We start from the raw sequence: 23,162 nt of genomic DNA on the forward strand, positions 1-23,162 counted from the left end.
ATTCACTAGGTAGCCCAGGCTTTCCTAGAAATTGGATTCTTCTGCCTCTACATCCCAATTAATTATAGTGATGGCATTTTACTAAATAATCAAACTTAGTATATGTCTTACAGGAAATATAATTTACGTATAGTAAGATTACATCAAATCATTGGTATAGTAAATGGAAAAATAATTAAGATTGTTTTGAGAACAAGACAAGAGTAAAATATTACAAGCTGCAATGGAAAACTCAAAACATCTTACATAAACACACACACATGCAGACACACACACACCACTTGTGCTTCCATATGAGTGTGCACATACACAGCAAGATAATTATAAAATATCAGATAATACACTGAAATTATGAGCTACTTAATCACTAAATATTTGCCATTAGTTATTGCTATTGTGATCATATATGTAGTGATATGAAGAAGAATTGAAGTAAGATCAAGACATAAATATTCCTGTGGAATGAAAGTATCTGCATACTCTGATATTACTGGAACCTTATCAAATTGATAAAATTCATTTTTATTGTGATTAAAATCTTTTAATACAGTTAATGGAAATGTACATTGATACCAAATGTATATAAATAGAAATATAATAACAATGCATTTTCATACAAGTAAATACACAGATACACATAATCACCAGGCAATTTATTGTAAGGTCCAATTCACAAAATTAAAATCATCCTAAAATTTCCTTATCATTACAAAATCAAAAATCACCTGAGGCACTTGTCCTTTTCATTTACATAGAACAAACACATTGTTACACTCTTCAGTCTACACATTTTAAAAGAATTTTCTGGGTTACTTCATTTCTTCAAATCTTTTCTTTACAATCTGTCCTCTGTTTAGAGGAGTTCTTTCTTATTTTCTTTACTGTAACTTATACAGAATTTAAACTTATTTGTTGTGAACTAAGGTAACATTTAATGTCCTGTGAATTCTATGAGAAATTATTCTGTATCATATTTCCTGTTTTTCTAAGAGCATATTTTACATCTTTGTTTCTTAAGCTGTAGATCAAGGGATTTAACATAGGTATAATTAGGGTATAGAAGATGGAAGCCACTTTGTCAGTGTCAAAGGAGTGACTTGTCTTAGGTTGCACATACATAAAAATCAAAGTCCCATAGAAGACAGTGACCACAGTCAGATGGGACCCACAGGTAGAGAAAGCCTTCCGTCTGCCCTCAGCAGAGTTCATTCTGAGAATAGCTCTGAAGATGAGCAGATAGGAACTAAGTATGACCAGAAGAGAGGAAATTAAGTTAATAGCAGATAAAATTAAAATTATCAGTCCAATTTTATCTGTATTTGTGCAGAGCAGAGATATCAAGGGAAGACCATCACAGTAGAAATGAGGAATGACATTGTAGCCACAAAAGGATGAAGAGAAGATATTTATGGTGACTATGAGAGAAATAAATACACTGTAAAGGTATGGGATTGCCACCAGTACCCAACATGTAATTTGTGACATGATGACATTGTAGAGTAGAGGGTTACAGATAGCTACATAGCGGTCATAAGACATCACAGATAGAATGAACAGTTCACAAGCAATGAACAGAAGGAAGAAGGCTAATTGTGTAGCACAAAGATGAAAGGATATTGTATTTTTCCTGACAACAAAATTTGCTAACATTTTAGGTCCAATAGCAGTTGAATAACCAAGATCTGTGAGAGCTAGGTGTCTGAGAAAGAAGTACATAGGTGTTTGCAGCCTTGATTCCACTATGGTAAGAATGATCATGCCCAAGTTGCCAACCAGTGAGATCAGATAGATGATGAGAAACAGTCCAAACAATGGGGCCTGCAGCTCAGGGCGGTCAGTGATACCCCCTAGGATAAATTCAGTCACTACTGTGATGTTTTTTCTCTCCATCTGTGTTCTTTAAAAAAAACCTATCATGAGTAGAAATCACAGTTAAGTGGTTTCAAATATTATCATTTTGTGGATTTATATTATTGAAGTTTATTAAATATAATATGTCTGAATATGTCAAATTATGTGTTTGAAAAGAATTCCACTAAAAAATAGGTATATACAAACTTCTATGCACACATATTCAAACATGTGGCTTACAATAAACAAAGAAATATACATGAATCTTTGATTCTCAACCAATGAATGTTTTATTCAGAGAACATAATTTGTTTCTAACAATAAATGTTTCTCCAAAATGAATATGAGCTGATCCTTTAATCTAATGGTATAACAGTAGTTAATATGGAAAGCAAATTAATTTACCACATCAAACATCTATCATAGGCAAAATGCAAACTCAATTTCTGTTACTTTGGGGGATCTAGTAATGTTGATAGATAGCCACATGAATACATGTATAGATAAATACGTATTTTTCCATATTATATATATATATATATTATATAATCTTCAGACTGTGGATAGATAGATTTATATACGTATGGATAAAATTTATTTTCACTTTGCTTTTATTTCTGAAATAATCAATGTAAATTGTGATGTTTATCAATAACATATAAGGTACATGCTAATAACAATATACATATGTACTGACATATTTCAAAAGTGCACACAAGTCTATTCATAGGCAGATCTAGAGAGTCTATAGACATGTAGCTTGGAATATCCAGAGTTGTTATAACTATCCATCTATGTCATATTCAATTTCACTCATAGTTGTCTTTATTTGCATTCACAAAAGTGCTGGTAAGTGTATCTGTGTCATCCTCTTACATACTAATCTATTATATACAACTTTTCCTTTGGGAAAATAAGATGAGATGTATAAAATATTTTTTAGCATATATAATACCAAGAAGTCTCAGTATGGTCTTTGAAAAACTGAAGTAGAAGTAAGTGATCCAGGGAGTCTTTGCTCCCTTAACATAGTTCACAGAGATGATGCATACATTGATTTCAGTCACATGTTATAATAACTCACCTGAAAAATTGGTCTTTATATATTTGTATGTGTACATCCTAAAAGATGGTGTATAGCTTCTTTGTTACATCTGTAATGATGAGCAAATGAGAAGTTAGTTTTGAAGAACTGGGTAAATATAAGTTATTGCCTGTAGATATCTCAGGCAAGAAGAAATATTCTAGTTTATTTTTGTCTTATTACTATTTTTGTAAAATTTTAAGTAAGTCTCTTTTATATAAATTAATCTTTTTCTGGGAAGGTATATTTTGTTATAGCATAATTTATTTTATTTTCTCAAGTCAGACACACGCTAAACCTTGGAATCTAGAAAAATATGACGTTGACAAAAGAAATTAAGAAAGTTCATTTAAATTATATTATTATCATATAGTCCAAAGCTCCTTTTAAAGCATGAACTATTATATTACAAATAAAATTATTAATAAAATCATTTTAAGTATCTTTGTCAAGTGTTGTGAAAGATGTTTAATGCCTGACACTGTATTAAATTTTAACTGTGTTGTACATACCACAAAACAAAAAAAAATGCAGTACTGTAGCATTTGCATGGACTTAAGTGGAAACAGAAAATATTTTTTGTGGTTAGCTCAAGGAACAACTTCCAAACATGCCATAGAACACAATGCAATAAATTTCTATACTGCAAGGAGTGTTTGAATATTTAAAGTACAATGAGAGAAAATCACAGGAGGGAAACAATTATTACTTTTGTAAAAATATGTATTCTAAACTATGAAAATATTTTTAATAAAACCAGAAATAAATTGATCTACATTGGTAATCATGGTAAGAGCTGCAGTCTCTGAGAATATGGCAACAGAAACTCCCAGTTTTGAAGGTTCTGGGTAAAGGTGAGTGTATGTAATTTATACTTTAATTACTTAAAAGATTTTGATAACATGTGGTTTCCTGATATTCTTCCACTTACCATCATAAACTTCAGATATTGAATATGTAAAAACGTCAGTTATTACTTAACTGAAACAACCGATTCTTGGTCCTTTTTGTATTGGTTTGCTTTGCCGTGGTTAATCGATAAAATGAAATACATTGACTGTCAATTTTCTCATAGGTAAGGAGATACAAAATTTTCTTCCTCAGAATAGTTTTAGAACTCAGTGAAAAATTATTTCTTTTATAGATTAATACACTTGCTGAATCTTGGCATGTTACTCTGCCCACTCTCAATTAAGGAACTCTACCTTTATCATAGGATGTAATTAGGTGTCTCTTGATCCTCATTAACAGATTCACAACCTCTGTGCAATGCAACTCCAGTTGCATCATTACTGATTCAGGTAATGGCTCATGGAGAACTCTTCACACATAAAATTGCTTGGTATGCAGACTTGAGTGTGAAGAAGAGGAAAGTCTAGTGTAAGATGAAAAAGGTGAAAAAGGACTCATGCACTTTTCCTCTGTTCTCTGCATGTGTGCACACACACATAAAAATAAGTAATTGGTAAAAATATAAAAAGCAACAAAAGGTAAACACTCTGTAACTTATTACTGTAAAGATTTCTTGTTAAAGATTGACTTATTTTAGATTAACCTAAGTTAGGAGAATAGATTTTCATATCACAGTTTAAAATAACATGTCATACATGACATACAAATATATGTACATGACATCATATATTGTCTTAATTCTTCTCTGTCTTTGCTGTCAGTACTGAATAATTATTTCCTTTTTCCTAGATACTCCATGAGTCTGGGTTAGTATAATTTATGTAGGGGATCCTTAAAAAATCTAGGGCAAAATAAAACTAAGGATGGTAAAGACAGCATAATGTACACCTACCATTTATTTTCTCAAGTTTTCTTCTTTAAACAAACTTATGGTGTTTATTTCTTATTCTTTCTCAGTACTTAACTTGTTACAAAATTAAGTGTGTGTGTGTGTGTGTGTGTGTGTGTGTGTGTGTGTGATGTGTGTGTGTGTGTGTGTGTATGAGAGAGAGAGAGAGAGAGACAGAGACAGAGACAGAGAGACAGAGAGAGAGAGCATCTGGGTGTGTGAAAGAGAGTCGAGAGAAGAAAAGTAGAAGGGATGTTTTATTATAACAACATATAATATAATATTTTTAGTGTGCTTAAAAAGTAATCATTAGCATTTTATTAACACTCAACCTCAGTAAAAATGTTTTCAAAAGGACATGGAATAGAAAAATAAAGAGCTTCTATTCCTACTCAGACATTATGGACTATTAAAAGAATAGAAAATGAATCAGAAATGATTACCTTCAGATGGTGAGACACTAACATAAGTTGCCCCCCCTCATACATCTGGAAATGACAGGGCTTTGTGAGTAGCTTTGTTACATATTGTGAAAATGCTGTCATTTCCCAATGTGGTTCTTAGCAAGGGTTTCTGAGATTTATTTATGTGTACATTTCAAACCATGGCCATTCTCCCTAAGGAGACACCAATAAATAATTAATTACCAGCAAAATTTTAGAAAGTCTAATGAGGTGATACCTGGGGGTTAAAACTTTCAGGATCAATTTGTATTCATCTGTGATTTAATTATTTGTTCACCATTCCCATGTACAAGTACTTGTCAAAAAATATTGAGGCCAGGTTCTCAAAGGTAAATGTATTCTCTTTTGGCTTTTAGAACATGCTGTGCCAAGAGGTAAAGAAAATTAAACATCCAACAAGATGAATGTAAAAAATACGAATTCAATTTTAAAAATACAAGGTACCACACCAGGGATGGACATGGAGAACACCATACTGAGTGAAACAATCCTCAATGATATGAGGATAAATATGGTAAACTCCCAATTCCATGAGCTACATGAAACTGTCTAATTCAATCAGAATGTGTGATGGTTGGTACAAGTAGCTGTGGGGCCATTTGATGAGCATCAAGTCTCAATTAAATTCTTCAGTACTGAAGAAAAGATTTCACATACAGTCAACAGCAGCAATATATCTCATTTGCTTACTTTTTTCTTCTTTTTTTTATTCGATATAATTTATTTACATTTCAAATGATTTCCCCTTTTCTAGCCCCCCCACTCCCCGAAAGTCCCGTAAGCCCCCTTCTCTTCCTCTGTCCTCCCACCCAACCCTTCCCACTTCCCCGTTCTGGTTTTGCTGAATACTGTTTCACTGAGTCTTTCCAGAACCAGGGGCAATCCTGCTTTCTTCTTGTATCTCATTTGATGTGTGGATTATGTTTTGGGTATTCCAGTTCTCTAGATTAATAACCACTTATTTTGAGTGCATGCCATGATTCACCTTTTGAGTCTGGGTTACCTCACTTAGTATGATGTTCTCTAGTTCCATCCATTTGCCTAAGAATTTCATGAATTCATTGTTTCTAATGGCTGAATAGTACTCCATTGTGTAGATATACCACATTTTTTGGATCCACTCTTCTGTTGAGGGATACCTGGGTTCTTTCCAGCATCTGGAAATTATAAATAGGGCTGCTATGAACATAGTAGAGCATGTATCCTTATTATATGGTGGGGAATCCTCTGGGTATATGCCCAGGAGTGGTATAGCAGGATCTTCTGGAAGTGAGGTGCCCAGTTTTCGGAGGAACCGCCAGACTGATTTCCAGAGTGGTTGTACCAATTTGCAACCCCACCAGCAGTGGAGGAGTGTTCCTCTTTCTCCACACCCTCTCCAACACCTGCTGTCTCCTGAATTTTTAATCTTAGCCATTCTGACTGGTGTAAGATGAAATCTTAGGGTTGTTTTGATTTGCATTTTCCTAATGATTAATGAAGTTGAGCATTTTTTAAGATGCTTCTCTGCCATCCGAATTTCTTCAGGTGAGAATTCCTTGTTTAACTCTGTACCCAATTTTTTAATAGGGTTGTTCGGTTTTCTGGAGTCTAACTTCTTGAGTTCTTTATATATATTGGATATTAGCCCTCTATCGGATGTAGGATTGGTGAAGATCTTTTCCCAATTTGTTGGTTGCCGATTTGTCCTGTTGAGGGTGTCCTTTGCCTTACAGAAACTTTGTAATTTTATGAGATCCCATTTGACAATTCTTGCTCTTAGAGCATACGCTATTGGTGTTCTGTTCAGAAACTTTCTCCCTGTACCGATGTCCTCAAGGGTCTTCCCCAGTTTCTTTTCTATTAGCTTCAGGGTGTCTGGCTTTATGTTGGGGTTCTTGATCCATTTGGATTTGAGCTTAGTACAAGGAGACAAGGATGGATCAATTCGCATTCATCTGCATGCTGACCTCCAGTTGAACCAGCACCATTTGTTGAAAAGGCTATCTTTTTTCCATTGGATGTTTTCAGCCTCTTTGTCGAGGATCAAGTGGCCATAGGTGTGTGGGTTCATTTCTGGATCTTCAATCCTGTTCCATTGATCCTCCTGCCTGTCACTGTACCAATACCATGCAGTTTTTAACACTATTGCTCTGTAGTATTGCTTGAGGTCAGGGATACTGATTCCCCCAGATTTTCTTTTGTTGCTGAGAATAGTTTTAGCTATCCTGGGTTTTTTGTTGTTCCAGATGAATTTGAAAATTGCTCTTTCTAACTCTGTGAAGAATTGAGTTGGGATTTTGATGGGTATTGCATTGAATCTGTATATTGCTTTTGGCAAAATGGCCATTTTAACTATATTGATTCTACCAATCCATGAGCATGGGAGGTTTTCCCATTTTTTGAGGTCTTCTTCCATTTCCTTCTTCAGATTCTTGAAATTATTGTCATAAAGATCTTTCACATGTTTGGTAAGAGTCACCCCAATATATTTTATACTGTTTGTGGCTATTGTGAAGGGGGTCATTTCCCTAATTTCTTTCTCAGCCTGCTTATCCTTTGAGTATAGGAAGGCCACTGATTTGCTTGAGTTGATTTTATAACCTGCCACTTTGCTGAAGTTGTTTATCGGGTGTAGGAGCTCTCTAGTGGAGTTTTTTGGGTCACTTAGGCAGACTATCATGTCGTCTGCAAATAATGATAGTTTGACTTCTTCCTTTCCAATTTGTATCCCTTTGACCTCCTTATGTTGTCGAATTACCCGAGCTAGTACCTCAAGTACAATATTGAAAAGATAAGGAGAAAGGGGGCAGCCTTGTCTGGTCCCTGATTTCAGTGGGATTGCTTCAAGTTTCTCTCCATTTAGTTTGATGCTGGCTACCGATTTGCTGTATATTGCATTTACTATCTTTAGGTATGGGCCTTGAATTCCTGTTCTCTCCAAGACTTTAAGCATGAAAGGATGCTGAATTTTGTCAAATGCTTTTTCAGCATCCAATGAAATGACCATGTGGTTTTGTTCTTTGAGTTTGTTTGTGTAGTGGATTGTATTGATTGATTTCCGTATATTGACCCAACCCTGCATTCCCGGGATAAAGTCTACTTAATCATGGTGGATGATCGTTTTGATGTGTTCTTGGATTCGGTTGGCAAGAATTTTATTGAGTATTTTTGCATCGATGTTCATAAGGGAAATTGGTCTGAAGTTCTCTTTCTTTGTTGGATCTTTTTGTGGTTTTGGTATCAGTGTAATTGTGGCTTCGTAGAAGGAATTGGGTAGTGTTCCTTCTGTTTCTATTTTGTGGAATAGTTTGAAGAGTATTAGTGTTAACTCTTCTTTGAAGGTCTGATAGAATTCTGCACTGAAACCATCTGGTCCTGTGCTTTTTTTGGTTGGAAGACTTTCTATGACTCCTTCTATTTCTTTAGGCATTATGGGACTGATTAGATGGTCTAGTTGGTCATGTTTTAATTTTGGTATTTGGTATCTGTCAAGGAAATTGTCCATTTCCTCCAGATTCTCCAGTTGTGTTGAGTACAGTCTCTTGTAGTAGGATCTGATGATTTTTTGGATTTCCTCAGTTTCCGTTGTTATATCTCCCTTTTCATTTCTAAGTTTTTTAATTTGGATACTTTCTCTATGCCCTTTGGTCAGTCTGGCTAAGGGTTTATCTATCTTGTTGATTTTCTCAAAGAACCAGCTCCTGGTTTTGTTGATTTTTTGTATGGTTCTCTTTGTTTCTACTTGATTGATTTCGGCCCTGAGTTTGATGATTTCCTGCCTTCTACTCCTCCTGGGTGAAATAGCTTCTTTTTGTTCCAGGGCTTTTCAGGTGTGTCATTAAGCTGGTAATGTATGCTCTCTCCATTTTCTTTTTGGAGGCACTCAGGGCTATGCGTTTTCCTCTTAGCACTGCTTTCATTGTGTCCCATAGATTTGGGTATGTTGTGTTTTCATTTTCATTGTGTTCTAAAAAGTCTTAATTTCTTTCTTTATTTCTTCCTTGACCAAGGTATCATTGAGTAGAGTATTGTTCAGTTTCCACGTGTATGTGGGTTTTCTGTTGTTTCTGTTGTTATTGAAGACCACTTTTACTCTATAGTGATCAGATAGGAGGCATGGGATTAGTTCGATCTTCTTATATTTGTTGAGGTCTGTCTTGTGACCAATTATATGGTCGATTTTGGAAAAGGTACCATGAGGTGATGAAAAAAAGGTATATTCTTTTGTTTTAGGATAGAATGTTCTATATATATCTGTTAAATCTAATTGGTCCAAAGCTTCAATTAGTTTCATTGTGTCCCTGTTTAGTTTCTGTTTTCCTGATCGGTCCATTGAGGAAAGTGCAGTGTTGAAGTCACCCACAATTATTGTGTTAGGTGCAATGTGTGCTTTGAGTTTTAATAAAGTTTCTTTTACGAAAGAGGGTGCCCTTGCATTTGGAGCATAGATGTTCAGGATTGACAGCAAGAAGCGTCCCTCAGAGTCTCTTTTGATGACTTTGGGCTGAAAGTCAATTTTATCTGATATTAAAATGGCTACTCCAGCTTGTTTCCTGAGACCATTTGCTTGTAAAATTGTCTTCCAGCCTTTTACTCTAAGGTAGTGTTTGTCTTTGACCCTGAGGTGTGTTTCCTGTAAGCAGCAAAATGTAGGGTCCTGTTTATGTATCCAGTCAGTTAGTCTGTGTCTTTTTATTGGGGTATTAAGTCCATTGATGTTAAGAGATATTAAGGAATATTGATTGTTACTTCCTATCATTTTTGACGTTATTTTTTAAATTTGATTGCTTAACTTCTTTTGGGTTTGATGAAAGGTTACTATCTTGCTTTTTCCAGGGTGAAGTTTCCCTCCTTGTATTGATGTTTTCCTCCTATTATCCTTTGTAGGGCTGGGTTTGTGGATAGATATTGGGAAACTTGGTTTTGTCATGAAATATCTTAGTTTCTCCATCTATGGTGATTGAGAGTTTTGCTGGATATAGTAGTTCAGGTTGGCATTTGAGTTCTCTTAGAGTCTGCATGAGATCTGCCCAGGACCTTCTAGCCTTCATAGTCTCAGGTAAAAAGTCTGCTGTGATTCTGATAGGTCTTCCTTTATATGCTACTTGGCCTTTTTCTCTTACTGCCTTTAATATTCTTTCTTTGTTTAGTACATTTGGTGTTTTGATTATTATGTGACGGGAAGTATTTCTGTTCTGGTCCAGTCTGTTTGGAGTTCTGTAGGCTTCTTGTATATTCATGGGCATCTCTCTCTTTAGGTTAGGGAAGTTTTCTTCCATAATTTTATTGAAGATATTTGCTGGCCCTTTAAGTTGTAAATCTTCACTCTCATCTATGCCTATAATCCTTAGGTTTGGTCTTCTCATTGTGTCCTGGATTTCCTGGATATTTTGGGTTACAAGCTTTTTGCATTTTGCATTTTCTTTAACTGTTGAGTCCATGGTTTCTATGGAATCTTCAGCATCTGAGATTCTTTCTTCTATCTCTTGTATTCTGTTGTTGATATTTGCATCTCTGTCCCCTGATTTCTTCCCAAGGCTTTCTATCTCCAAAGTTGTCTCCCTTTGAGTTTTCTTAGTTGTTTCTACTTCTGATTTTAGATCCTGGATGGTTTTGCTTAGCTCCTTCACTTGCTTGTTTGTGCTTTCCTGTAATTCTTTAAGAGATTTTTGTGTTTCCTCTTTCATGACCTCAGCCTGTTGCCAAAGTTCTCCTGTATTTCTTTAAGTTTTTTTTTTTTTTTTTTTTTTTTTTTTTTTTTTTTGTGTGTGTGTGTGTGTGTTTCCTCATTGATGGCTTTTGTACTCTCCTGGATTTCTTTCAATGATTTTTGTGTTTCTCTTGCAAGGGCTTTTAACTTTTGATCCATTTTCTCCTGAATTTCTTTAAGTATGTCCTTCATGTGTTCCTGTACCAGCATCATGACCAGTGATTTTAAATCCAAATCTTGTTTTACTGGTGTGTTGGGGTATCCAGGACATGCTGGTAGAGGAGAATTGGGTTCAGATGTTGCCATATTGCCTTGATTTCTGTTAGTGACGTTCCTGCTTTTGCCTTTTGCCATCTAGTTCTCACTGTTGTTACTTGGTCTTGTCAGTGCTGGACTCACCAGTGCAAGCTGCCCCTTCCCAGTTGGCCTCTGGTTCACAGCTTACCCCCTGCACTGCCTGTAGACAAGGTGCTGCTGCCCAGGCTGTTCAGATCCCGAAACTGGCACCTGAAGGCTCCCGCTGGGGCCCGCTGGATTCACTGGAGCACACTGACTTCTCCCAGCTGGCCGCCCAGAATCCCCTCTAGCCTCTTGCAGGACCTGGAGATGTGGTGCAGCCGCCCAGGCTGATCTGGATCCGGAAGCGGAGAGAGTTGAGCTGAGGGCTCCCGCCTGAGGCCTTGCCCCAGATTGTGTCTGTGGACCAGAGGGAGCCCGTGTGCACCCCCAGGGAGCGCCGATGGTGTATGCTGCCGGGAACTCCCCTGTGTTCTGATCACTCTGCTGGGCAGCCTATCCCCCAACCGGGGTGGCGCACACAAGGTTAACCTGGCTGCCCAGGCCCTCAGTCCAGGCAAAAGCCTGGGAGGCCAAGGTCCGAGCAAAGTTCCCCAAGGGCTATGACTGTTAATTGGGTCTGCCAGGTGACCAGGATGGCGGGCATGTACGCCCGTGCTCCCCGAAAGCGCCGGGAGAGTCTGCTGTGCTAACAACCTCCTGGGCGGGTTGACTCACAGATGGTCCACCAAGAGGCCCAGATCTTGGGGTCAGTCCTGTGCCTTTTGGGGCCTAGACCCCCGCTTTGTTAGCCTCAAGCTATGCCCGTTAAGGTTCTGCCCGCCAGAGCTCTCTTTTGTCCTGCAGGCAAAATGGCGGCGCACCTGCAGGCCCGGGCAAAAAACCTCCTGGCTGGGTTGGCACCCCGATGGCCCCCGAACAGCCCAGGGCCTGGGTGCAGGCCAACGCCCGTCGGGCTCAGACCCCAGCGGTGTTGGCCTCGGATTATGTTTGTGTACCTCAGACTGTCCGATGTCACTGGAGTTCAAAATCAAGATGAAGAGGCCGAGTTCTGAAGTGGCTTCCGTGCAGTGAAAGGCGCCGCACAACCGCAGCTGCTTGCCGCCCGGCTGGTCAGCGAAGGTCAGTGGGCATGGGCGTAGGGCCTAACTGGACCCTGTGTTGCCTTGGTTCCACTGCTGATGGCCCTTCAGCTGGACCAGCCACTGCTGTACTGCCGCCGCCCTTGTTTACTTTTTTATCTATATTTTGTTGCCTTACTTGTACCAAAGAAACATTTTTATTTAAACCATTAACAAAATGTGCAGTATTCATCTCTGATATTCACATCATCTCCCCAATGCACAGGATGAAGGAGTGGAGGATGGGGAACATTAGTCCAGAATCAAGACATAATTAACATATCAAATGATTCCCGAGAAGGAAGGAGAGGGCTCTGGTCCTGGAAAGGCTTGATGCAGCAATGCAGGAGATTATCAGAACAGAGAAGTGGGAGGGGGTTGATCAGGGAATGGGCAGAGGGAAGAGGGCTTATGGAATTTATGGAGAGCGTGGAACTGGGAAAGGGGAAATCATTTGGAAACCAAGAATTTAGAAAATAAAAATAAAATGAATGAATAAATATAAAAAAGAATTTCATTGGTAAAACATAATTTTATGCATTTGTGTGGACATTACGAAGTTCTGCACTTATGTCACTTTTATGAATGTATAATAATATTGCCATTTTTATTAACACTTTCCAGATTAATCTTAATCATGTTCCCACACACACATGCATGCATACATACATACATACATACATACAAATCACAGCTGATATATGTTTAATTTTAAAAATTATTCATTTGCCGGGTGGTGGTGGTGTACACCTTTAATCCCAGCACTTGCGAGGCAGAGGCAGGCAGATTTCTGAGTTCGAGGCCAGCATGGTCTACAGAGTGAGTTCCAGGACAGCCAGGCCTAGGCAGAGAAACCCTGTGTCATAAAAAAATATTTATTTATATGTATATTTCACCCCATTTCCTATAAAATATGTGTCCTCTTTGATAGATGTGCTCTTTTTATATAACCCTAGGGCAGTTCTTCACTCCATTATGCATGCCAGACTTGCATTGCATTAATATCACAGAGAACATTTTGATTGACTATTGGGATCAAATGTATGTACTACCAGTCCTAGTTGGTCTATCTGTTTTCGTTAATGTATTTGTTTATCTTCTTTACATTACAATATCCAGCCCTCCTCTCTTTCCAGTCCCCTCCCACAGCTCCTTCCCCATTACCCTTCGCCTATATCCCTGAGAAGAGAGAACTCCTTTGGATATACACAAAAACCTGACACAAGTCTGCAGGACTAGATGTATCCTGTTCCACTGAGGCAAGGAGCAGTGAGGGGAACAGGATCTACAGATCTGCAGGATCTACAAATAGACAAAATTCAGTGATAGACCCTGGTCAAATTGATATGAAATCCTCATGAAGACTAAGCTGCACATCTGCTACTTATGTGAAGGTCCAGCCCATCCAAGCTCTTTGGTTGGTGGTTCAGTCTCTGGAAGCCCCAAAGTATTCAGGTTATTTGACTGTTCATTTTCCTATGGAGTTCCTATCCTCTTTAGATCCCTCAATATTTCTCTGAACTCTTCCACAAGACTGCCCAGTCTCCATCTAATGCTTGGCTGTGAGTCTCTGCATCTGTTTCCATTGTCTACTGGTGGGCCCTCACAGAGGACAGTTAAGCATAACAGAATAGGGTCAAAAGTGTCAGGAATTGGTTCTTTCCCATGGAATGTGTCTCAGTTAGGTAGAGTCATGGAGCAGAAATACATGTCTCCTCTATCTATGGCTTTTATTTTTCTATTAAAGTGAACTATTTCCATCATAAAAACTTAATAACACTGAGAGATTAAAATCAATCATTCATTGTGGTCTTGACACATGTTTAAGATTTAAATGCTGAAGGCACCCATAATCCTGTATGCATTCACACACATACTAATGGGAATATCACAGGGTAAGAAGGAAGATAGGAAGGAATAACAGGGTGACTATGAAACTATATCATTGGTGTTAGGTTTTCTATTAAGGTCTGATAGAATTCTGCACTGAAGCCATCTAGTCCCGCGCTTTTCTTGGTTGGGAGACTTTCTAGGACACCAATACTCTTCAAACTATTCCACAAAATAGAAACAGAAGGAACTCTACCCAACTTGTTCTTTGAAGCCACAATTACGCTGATACCAAAACCACACAAAGATCCAACAAAGAAAGAGAACTTCAGACCAATTTCTCTTATGAATATTGATGCAAAAATACTTAATAAAATTCTTCCCAACCGAATCCAAGAACACATCAAAACGATCATCCACCATGATCAAGTAGGCTTCATCCCAACGATGCAGGGATGTTTCAATATAAGGAAATCAATCCATCAATGCTATCCACTACATAAACAAACTCAAAGAAAAAAAAAACATATGATCATCTTATTAGATGCAGAAAATGCATTTGACAAAATTCAGCATCCTTTCATGCTAAAACTCTTGGAAAGAACAGGAATTCAAGGCCCATACCTAAACATCATTAAAGCAATATACAACAAACCGGTAGCCAACATCAAACTAAACAGAGAGAAACTTGAAGCAATCCCACTAAAATCAGGGACTAGACAAGGCTGTCCTCTCTCTCCATATCTTTTCAATATAATACTTGAAGTTCTACCTAGAGCAATTAGACAACAAAAGGAGGTCAAGGGGATACAAACTGGAAAGGAAGAAGTCAAATTTATATTTGCAGATGACATGATAGTCTACTTAAGTGACCTGAAAACCTCCACCAGAGAACTCCTACAGCTGATAAACAACTTCAGCAAAGTGGCTGGTTATAAAATCAACTCAAGCAAATCAGTTGTTTTCCTATACTCAAAGGATAAGCAGGCTGAGAAAGAAGTTAGGGAAATGACACCCTTCACAATAGCCACAAACAATATAAAGTATCTTGGTGTGACTCTAACCAAACAAGTGAAAGATTTATATGACAAGAACTTCAGGTCTCTGAAGAAGGAAATCGAAGAAGACCTCAGAAAATGGAAATATCTGCCATGCCTGTGGATCAGCAGGATTAATATAGTTAAAATGGCCATCTTGCCAAAAGCAATCTACAGATTCAATGCAATCCCCATCAAAATCCCAACTCAGTTCTTCACAGAGTTAGAAAAAGCAATTCTCAAATTCATCTGGAATAACAAAAACCCCAGGATAGCTAAAACTATTCTCAACAACAAAAGAAATTCTGGGGGTATCAGTATCCCTGACTTCAAGCAATACTACAGAGCAATAGTGTTAAAAATTGCATGGTATAGGCACAGTGACAGACAAGTGGACCAATGGAATAGAATTGAAGATCCAGAAATGAACCCACAAACCTATGGTCTCTTGATCTTCGACAAAGGAGCCAAAAACATCCAGTGGAAAAAAGATAGCCTTTTCAACAAATGGTGCTGGTTTAATTGGAGGTCAGCATGCAGAAGAATGCGAATTGATCCATTTTTATCTCCCTGTACTAACCTTCACTCCAAGTGGATCAAGGACCTCCATGTAAAACCAGACACACTGAAACTAATAGCAAAGAAACTGGGGAAGACTCTAGAGGACATGGGCACTGGGGAAAAGTTCCTGAACAGATCACCAATAGCTTATGCTCTAAGATCAAGAATTGACAAATGGCACCTCATAAAATTACAAAATTTCTGTAAGGCAAAGGACACTGTTAAAAGGACAAAATGGCAACCATCAAATTGCAAAGGATATTCACCAACCCTACATCTGATAGAGGGCTAATATTCAATATATACAAAGAACTCAAGAAGTTAGACCCCAGGGAACCAAATAACCATATTAAAAATGGGGTACAGATCTAAACAAAGATTTTCACCTGAAGAATTTCAGATGGCCAAGAGGCACCTTAAGAAGTTCTCAACATCATTAGTCATTAGGGAAATGCAAATCAAACCAACCCTGAGATTTCACCTTACACCAGTCAGAATGGCTAAGTTCAAAAGCTCAGGAGACAGCAGGAGTTGGTGAGGATGTGGAGAAAGAGGAACCCTCCTCCACTGCTGGTGGGGCTGTAAGATGGTACAACCACTTTGGAAATCAGTCTGGCGGTTCCTCAGAAAACTGGACAAGACACTTCCGGAGGACCCTGCTATACCTCTCCTGGGCATATACTCAAAGGATTCCCCGGCATGCAATAAAGACACATGCTCCATTATGTGCATAGCAGTCTTATTTATAATAGCCAGAAGCTGGAAAGAACCCAGATGCCCCTCAAAGGAGGAATGGATACAGAAAATGTGGTATATTTACACAATGAAATACTACTCAGCAATTAGAAACAATGAATTCACAAAATTTTTAGGCAAATGGTTTGATCTGGAAAATATCATCCTAAGTGAGATAACCCAGTCACAAAAGAATATACATGGAATGAAATCTCTGATAAGTGGATATTAATTAGCCCAGAAGCCCTGAATACCCGAGGTACAAATCGCATAACAAATGACTCCCATGAAGAAGTATGGAGAAGGTCCTGATCCTGGAAAGGATTGATCTGCCATTGGAGGGGAATATAAGGACAGAGAAAAAAAGGAGGGAGGTGATTGGAAAATGGATAGAGAGAAGAAGTTTTATGGGACATATGGGGAGGGGCGATCCGGGAAAGGGGAAATCATTTGGAATGTAAACAAAGAATATAAAAAAATAAAAAAAATATTAAAAAAATAATCACTATTCAAAATAAATAAATAAATAAATAAATAAATAAATAAATAAATAAATAAAAAGAGACTCTCGGGACTCAAAGGGAAGGACCTTGGATGAAGTGCTCTACAGTGGGGAGGTGGAACTTGTAGGATCTACCTTCAGGAGGGACAGGACATTAAGTGGGGGGATGGGGTTGCCATCTCACAATTAAAAGCTCTGTCCCAGAATTGTTCCTGTCTGAAGGAACTGCAAGGAAAAAAAAATGGAGGAGAGCATGAGAGGAAGCATGTCCAATGACAGACCCAAATTGGGATCCAGCTCAAAGGGAGGCCCAGGGCCCTGACGCTGTTTTTGATGCTGTAGTGTGCTTGCAGACAGGAGCCTAGCATGGCTGCCCTCTGGTAGACACAAGAAATAGCTGAAAAAGTCAGATGTAGATATTAGCAGCCAACAGAAGCTAGGGATGGAAGCCAGGGACCCCTGTGTTTGAACTGGGAAAAAACTGGAAGAAGCTGAGAAGGAGGGTGGTCCCCCATGGGAAGACCAGCAGTCTCAACTGTCCTGGAACCCTGAGACCTCTGAACACTGAGCCACCAACCAGGCAGCATACATCGGGTGATATGCGGACCCTGACACATATATATCAGAACACTGCCTGGTCTGGCTTCAGAAAGAGAAGATGTACCTAACCCTCAAGAGACTTTAGGCCCCAGGGAGTGGGGAGACTGTGACAATCTCTTGGACCCAAGGGTGTGGAGAGGATGTATGGGGTGGCATCAGTCGGGGAGCAGACCAGGATGGGAGAAGTCTGGATTGTAAAACATGATTAAAGAATAAAAAAAAGGAAAGGAAGGAAGTATATCATGCACCTGTATGAAAATGCCATATTCTCTCATTATGTGTAATAGAATCTAAAAATCCAAATATTTATAAGATGTTAGTCAGCATCAGAGAAGATAGCATGCCTTCAAGGTTTCCTATAACATAGGTTTAGATTGAATTTAAACCTAATAAGCACTTAAGATTTATAATATGTATTCTATTATTAACCTTGGATGTTGTGAAATGTTGATTTGGTAAGAGATTACATCCAAAGACCTTCTAGGTCTATATGATCTTGCCAGAATGCAGACAAGCCCTAAATTATAGTATGCTTTGCTTGTAATACAAGCACAAGCTCTTGTACACATTTTAAACCACTAACAATGAAGGTAAGGTTAGTTCAGAAAAGGAAACAGCTATGTTTGAAAGGGGCATTTAAATGAGTAGATAAAGTAATACATAAGAGAAAGCTTTGATAGCACGAGTCGGAGATAGGATATGCACAACTCCCACAGGAACAGTGCAGGAAAGAGAGGCTTCTTATGAGCAGGGAAAGAGACAAGTGTGTGTATGGCACTTTTATTGGGACCGTTTAGACACAGGTAAAGAAAGAATGGGTCAGAGAATATGGATGAGTCAGAAGATTAGAACATATTTCCTAAGTTAGTATGAGACCAGACAGAGCAATTCAGTCAGAAGCCCAAAGAAACCAGATTGAATTATTCAGCTTGGAAAATTATATTTTTATAGAGGCTAGAAGCTTACAGCTCTAGGCATAGGGATGGTTAAAACAGAAAAAGAAATGCTCTGGACATAGCCCAAGCCCTGTATTTTCATAGCTTGGGTATGGCTATCATCTTATCCCTTTGTTTGAGGAAGTAAAAGTTATATTTTCACTTCAATAATATCTAAGTATTTTTAACACCTTTGCTATAAGATATGCAAAAGTGAACATGAGAGTATTACATATTGTTCATATCTTACTATCAATATTTATAAAAAGATGCATGCAAGTGTGATTATTGGATTGGAAATTAGATAACTGGGTAGATAGGTGGATACATGATATATTGTTAGATAGATAGATAGATAGATAGATGATAGATAGATGATAGATAGATAGATAGATAGATAGATAGATAGATAGATAGATAGATAAGTAGATAGACAGATAAGTAGATAGACAGACAGACAGAGTCACAGGAGAATATCAATTATCCTTGACATTACTTCATTACTTCCAGACATCGCATAGACTCTCAAATAATGTAGTCATTATAATTTAATGTTTGAAACAACCTCAGAGAGTCTGTATAATTTCATAAAATGAAAGTGAGACTTTCATCAAACCTATTATAAGAACCTTGGTGTGACTCTAACCAAATAAGTGAAAGATCCGTATGACAAGTACTTCAAGTCTCTGAAAAACACAAATCAAAGACCTTAAAAGATGGAAAGATCTTCCTGCTCATTAATATAGAGAAAAGGGCCATCTTCTCAAAAGCAATCTACAGATTCAATTTAATCCCCATCAAAATTCCAACTCAATTCTTCATAGATTTAGAAGGAGCAATTCTCAAATTCATTTGGAATATTTAAAAAACAAGGATAGCAAAAAATATTTTCAGCAGTAAAAGAAGTTCTGGGGGAAATCACCATCCCTGACCTCAAGATGTACTACAGAGCAATAGTGATAAAAAAAACTGCATGGTATGGTACAATGACAGGAAGGTAGATCAATGAAATAGAATTGAAGATGCAGAAATTAACCCACATTCCTATGATCTTTGACAAAGGAGCTAAAATGATCCAGTGGAAAAAGGACAGCATTTTCAACAAATGGTGATGGTTCAACTTGCGGCCTACTCAGAAATCTACAAAAGACATATCAGAAAGTGAATGTTTGAAGTATATAAATGTCTATATCACCAATATTTCCAGAGAGAGCCCAAGTTTTTCTGACATTTCTATCTAGAACTCTGCATTGCTGATTCTGTTTTTGTGTGTTCTAACACTCGAAGTACCAGTAGTACCTCATTTATTTTTCTTTTGTGTTAATTTTTATAATATGATTACTTTAAAAAGAAGGTAAATGAAAATAAACATATTTTTAAAATATGTGAAATCTTTTTATAGATTTTTTTTGACAATCTGAGAAAGATTGTTTTAATGTGCCAGAGAAAGACTGTTTTAATAGTCCCTTTCCTCCATTTACTTTGATTTTTTTAATGGTCATGATATAGTTTTTTTCCCCATTCTATTTCATCCCTTTAAATATACCTGTATAGTCCTATGTTTTTCTTTCATATTCATAGCCTCTATTCTCACTAATAGTAGATATAAATATATATGGATATATTTTTGTATATGTGTACATGTACATGTATGCTTAGGTGTAGGTATAGATGTAGTTGTAGGTGTAGGTACACATGATCATGTACTTGTAAGTATACATGTGGGTGTGCGTGTACATGTACATATATATGTACATGTATATGCTTATAAATAGATGTTCCTAATTTTAACATGTTCAATATGTATAAAGTTATATATTTGTACATTTTCAGCACTGATTATTTGGTATTATAAAAGCAGTTCATGTGTTCTTGAATGAGGGAGATGATTTCTCCTTAAATTTACATTTCTTAATAACCTGTAGTTTTTTGGATAGGGTTGAGGTCTCCTGGGATTTCACATATGCATTTTGTTCTTTCTCAGATTTCTCCTTATGAAGTTCTTTTGTAGAACAATTTTAATCTTGTACTATGGCTGCTCTGGCAAGTGATCACATGTAGAGACATTCTAGGTCTGTGTGAATAGGCTTCAAAGACAAATCTTTAATCCTTATGGCTGGAGTATAGACATGCCCTTAGTAATCACCTTGGATTGAAAATAATGAAGGTAAAGTTCATTTGTAGACATAAGTAGCTATGTTTGAAAGTGAAGTCTAGTTGTGCAGCTGACAAAGTGAAGAATCAGAAAATGATTTGACCAAATGTGTCAGATATATAATATGCCCAATTCTCATGAGAACATATATCAAAGAAATTTAAGAGACCATTTCAGAGATGTTGAAGGAAAAAAATAACAGTTCAACCCAGAGAGCTTTACAGAGAGTGGTTTTAGGTGAAGAATAGAGCCAGATTAGAAGATATTGCCAGAGTTAGTTTGAGGCCAAGCAGAACAACTTAGTGTGAAGCTCAGAAAAGCAAGTTTGAAGCAGTATGCTTGGAGAGGCGTTTAAGCCAGAAATGCTGAGGTGAACCAGCCAGCCAGAGTTCAGAAAAACTATAAAGAGTGACAAAGTAAAACCCTTAGTCTTCTGGATCTTTCATTCTTTCCAATCACCCTTGGTGCTAACCATTGATACAGGAATGTTATGAGAATGTACTATTTAACATGGCTTCCTCACATCACTGCTTTGATTAGTGTGGTTTTCTCTAATAGTCTGCCTCTGTAGCAAAAATACATTTCCTTGATGAGAGGGTGAAGACTAAATTTAACTGTGATTATAAGGAAAATATATAGAATAAAGATAGGGTTATTGCTGATTGTAAGGAGGCAGTTATAAATTCTCATCAAATATCTATGACATCAGTAGCAAGGAGTTGTTTGCTAGATTTCTAATATCAGGCATAGTTTTCTTCTTTCAAAAAGGTATTCTGTCCATTTAGAGAGCTCTGAGCTATTGTTCTAAAGTGTTTTGTATCAACTTGACAAAAGCTAGAGCTATTTGAGAAGAGGAAACATAACTAAGAAAGTTTCTTCATAAAATTGGCCTGTGAAAGATTGTGAGGCATTTTAAACATGGGATTGATGGACACAGCATGCCCCATAGTGGCTGTACCACCCTTGGATTGATGGTATTGGATTTTATAAGAAAGTAGGCTTGGAAAGCCAGCAGGCAGCAATCCTTCATGGCCTCAGCATCAGCTCCTACCTCAGATTTATGCCTGATGTGAGTTCATACCTTGGCTTCCTTCATAGACAATAACTCAGAATATGTAAGCCAAATAAACTGCACTTTGTCTTTGATCATAGTGTTTCAACATAGCCATAGTAACTGATCTAAGATAGCAATTGTCAAGCAATCTATGGAACTACTGCACAAATAGAATTATTATGCTGTTTTGGTGGTTGATGTGGTTCACAGATATCATAGAAAGTAACAGGATTGTTTGTATGGCTGTTTGGAAGCTTGCATGTCATTTTCTGGTAATGTGAAACAGTATTCAGGGATGGGCATTAAAGCCAATTTCAGCTCAGTTTTCAACCTGAATACTGCAGTTTCACTCTGTATTTCTATCCCAGCCCCTTATTTTGCATATCCATTCAATATACAAACATCTGAAATTAGGTGTCATCAGTGACAGAAAATACATGAATGACATTTTCCCCTTTGGATGGGAGTTATCCCAGTCAGTATGGTATTTTATTGTCTCAATCCATTAACAAAAAATATTCATTATTTCCTTTTTCTTTACAAACAAATAGTATTAGATAGGATATATGTACCACATATTCACTATTCATACATTTTAAGGACATTTAAGTTGCTTCTATAAGTTACATACTGTGAAGAGCACATCAGTAATAGTATCAGGCCTTGGAGCCTCCCCTTGAGATAGATTCCAAGTTGGGCTTATCACTATATACCCTTTCCCTCAGACTTTTCTCCACTTTGTTCCTGCAGTTCTTTTACACAGAACAATTCTGGGTCAGTGGTTTTGACTATGGAATGTCAACCCCATCCCTCCATTTGATGTCCTGTATTTCCACTGGAAGTGCACTCTACAAGTTCCCACTCCTCACTGTAGATCATGCCTTTAATGTCCTTCCCTTTGAGTACTGAAAGTCTCTCACTTTCAATGTCTCTGGTGCATTCAAGAGAGTCCCCCCCCTCACCTTATAACCTCAGAGTTTGCCTATTTCCATTCATTTTGTTGGCTCTCAGGGCTTCTCTTGACCCTTCCTCAATCTGATCACATTCTCCCTTTCCCCTCTCCCATCCCTCTCCCACCCAGATACCTCCCTCCCTCTGCACCCATAATTTCTTTTTTTCTTTTTTTAATTTATTTTTTATTGACTATCATCTTCATTTACATTGCCAATGGTAAAACCTATCCCGATAACCCCCTCCCCTAAGACACCCAACCCCTTCCCTTCCTCCTTCCCCCTGCCTCCACAGGTATGCCTCTCTACCCAACACATTCCCTCCCCCACCCTTATTTTCCCTTTGCTCTGGCCTCTGTTGATCCTTTACCTGACCAAGAACCATTCCTCCCACTGATGTTCAACAAGGCCTTCCTCTGCCACATTTTTGGCTGGAACCATGATGGTTCAGTCCCTGGGAGCTTTGGGGCATCTGGGTAGCTGAAATCATTGT

The 23,162-nt window shown here is 37.7% G+C and overlaps 1 protein-coding gene across 1 annotated transcript; it reads right to left on the reverse strand.

Annotated features, from left to right (window-relative positions):
- Positions 1 to 948: 948 nt before the first annotated feature.
- On the reverse strand, positions 949 to 1,890 carry LOC127684282 (olfactory receptor 8K3-like). The gene has a single exon (XM_052181236.1). The coding sequence runs from the start codon at positions 1,888 to 1,890 to the stop codon at positions 949 to 951; it is 942 nt and encodes a 313-aa protein (XP_052037196.1).
- Positions 1,891 to 23,162: the final 21,272 nt, after the last annotated feature.

This window comes from Apodemus sylvaticus, chromosome 5 (genome assembly GCF_947179515.1).
Source record: "Apodemus sylvaticus chromosome 5, mApoSyl1.1, whole genome shotgun sequence".
NCBI lineage: Eukaryota > Metazoa > Chordata > Mammalia > Rodentia > Muridae > Apodemus > Apodemus sylvaticus.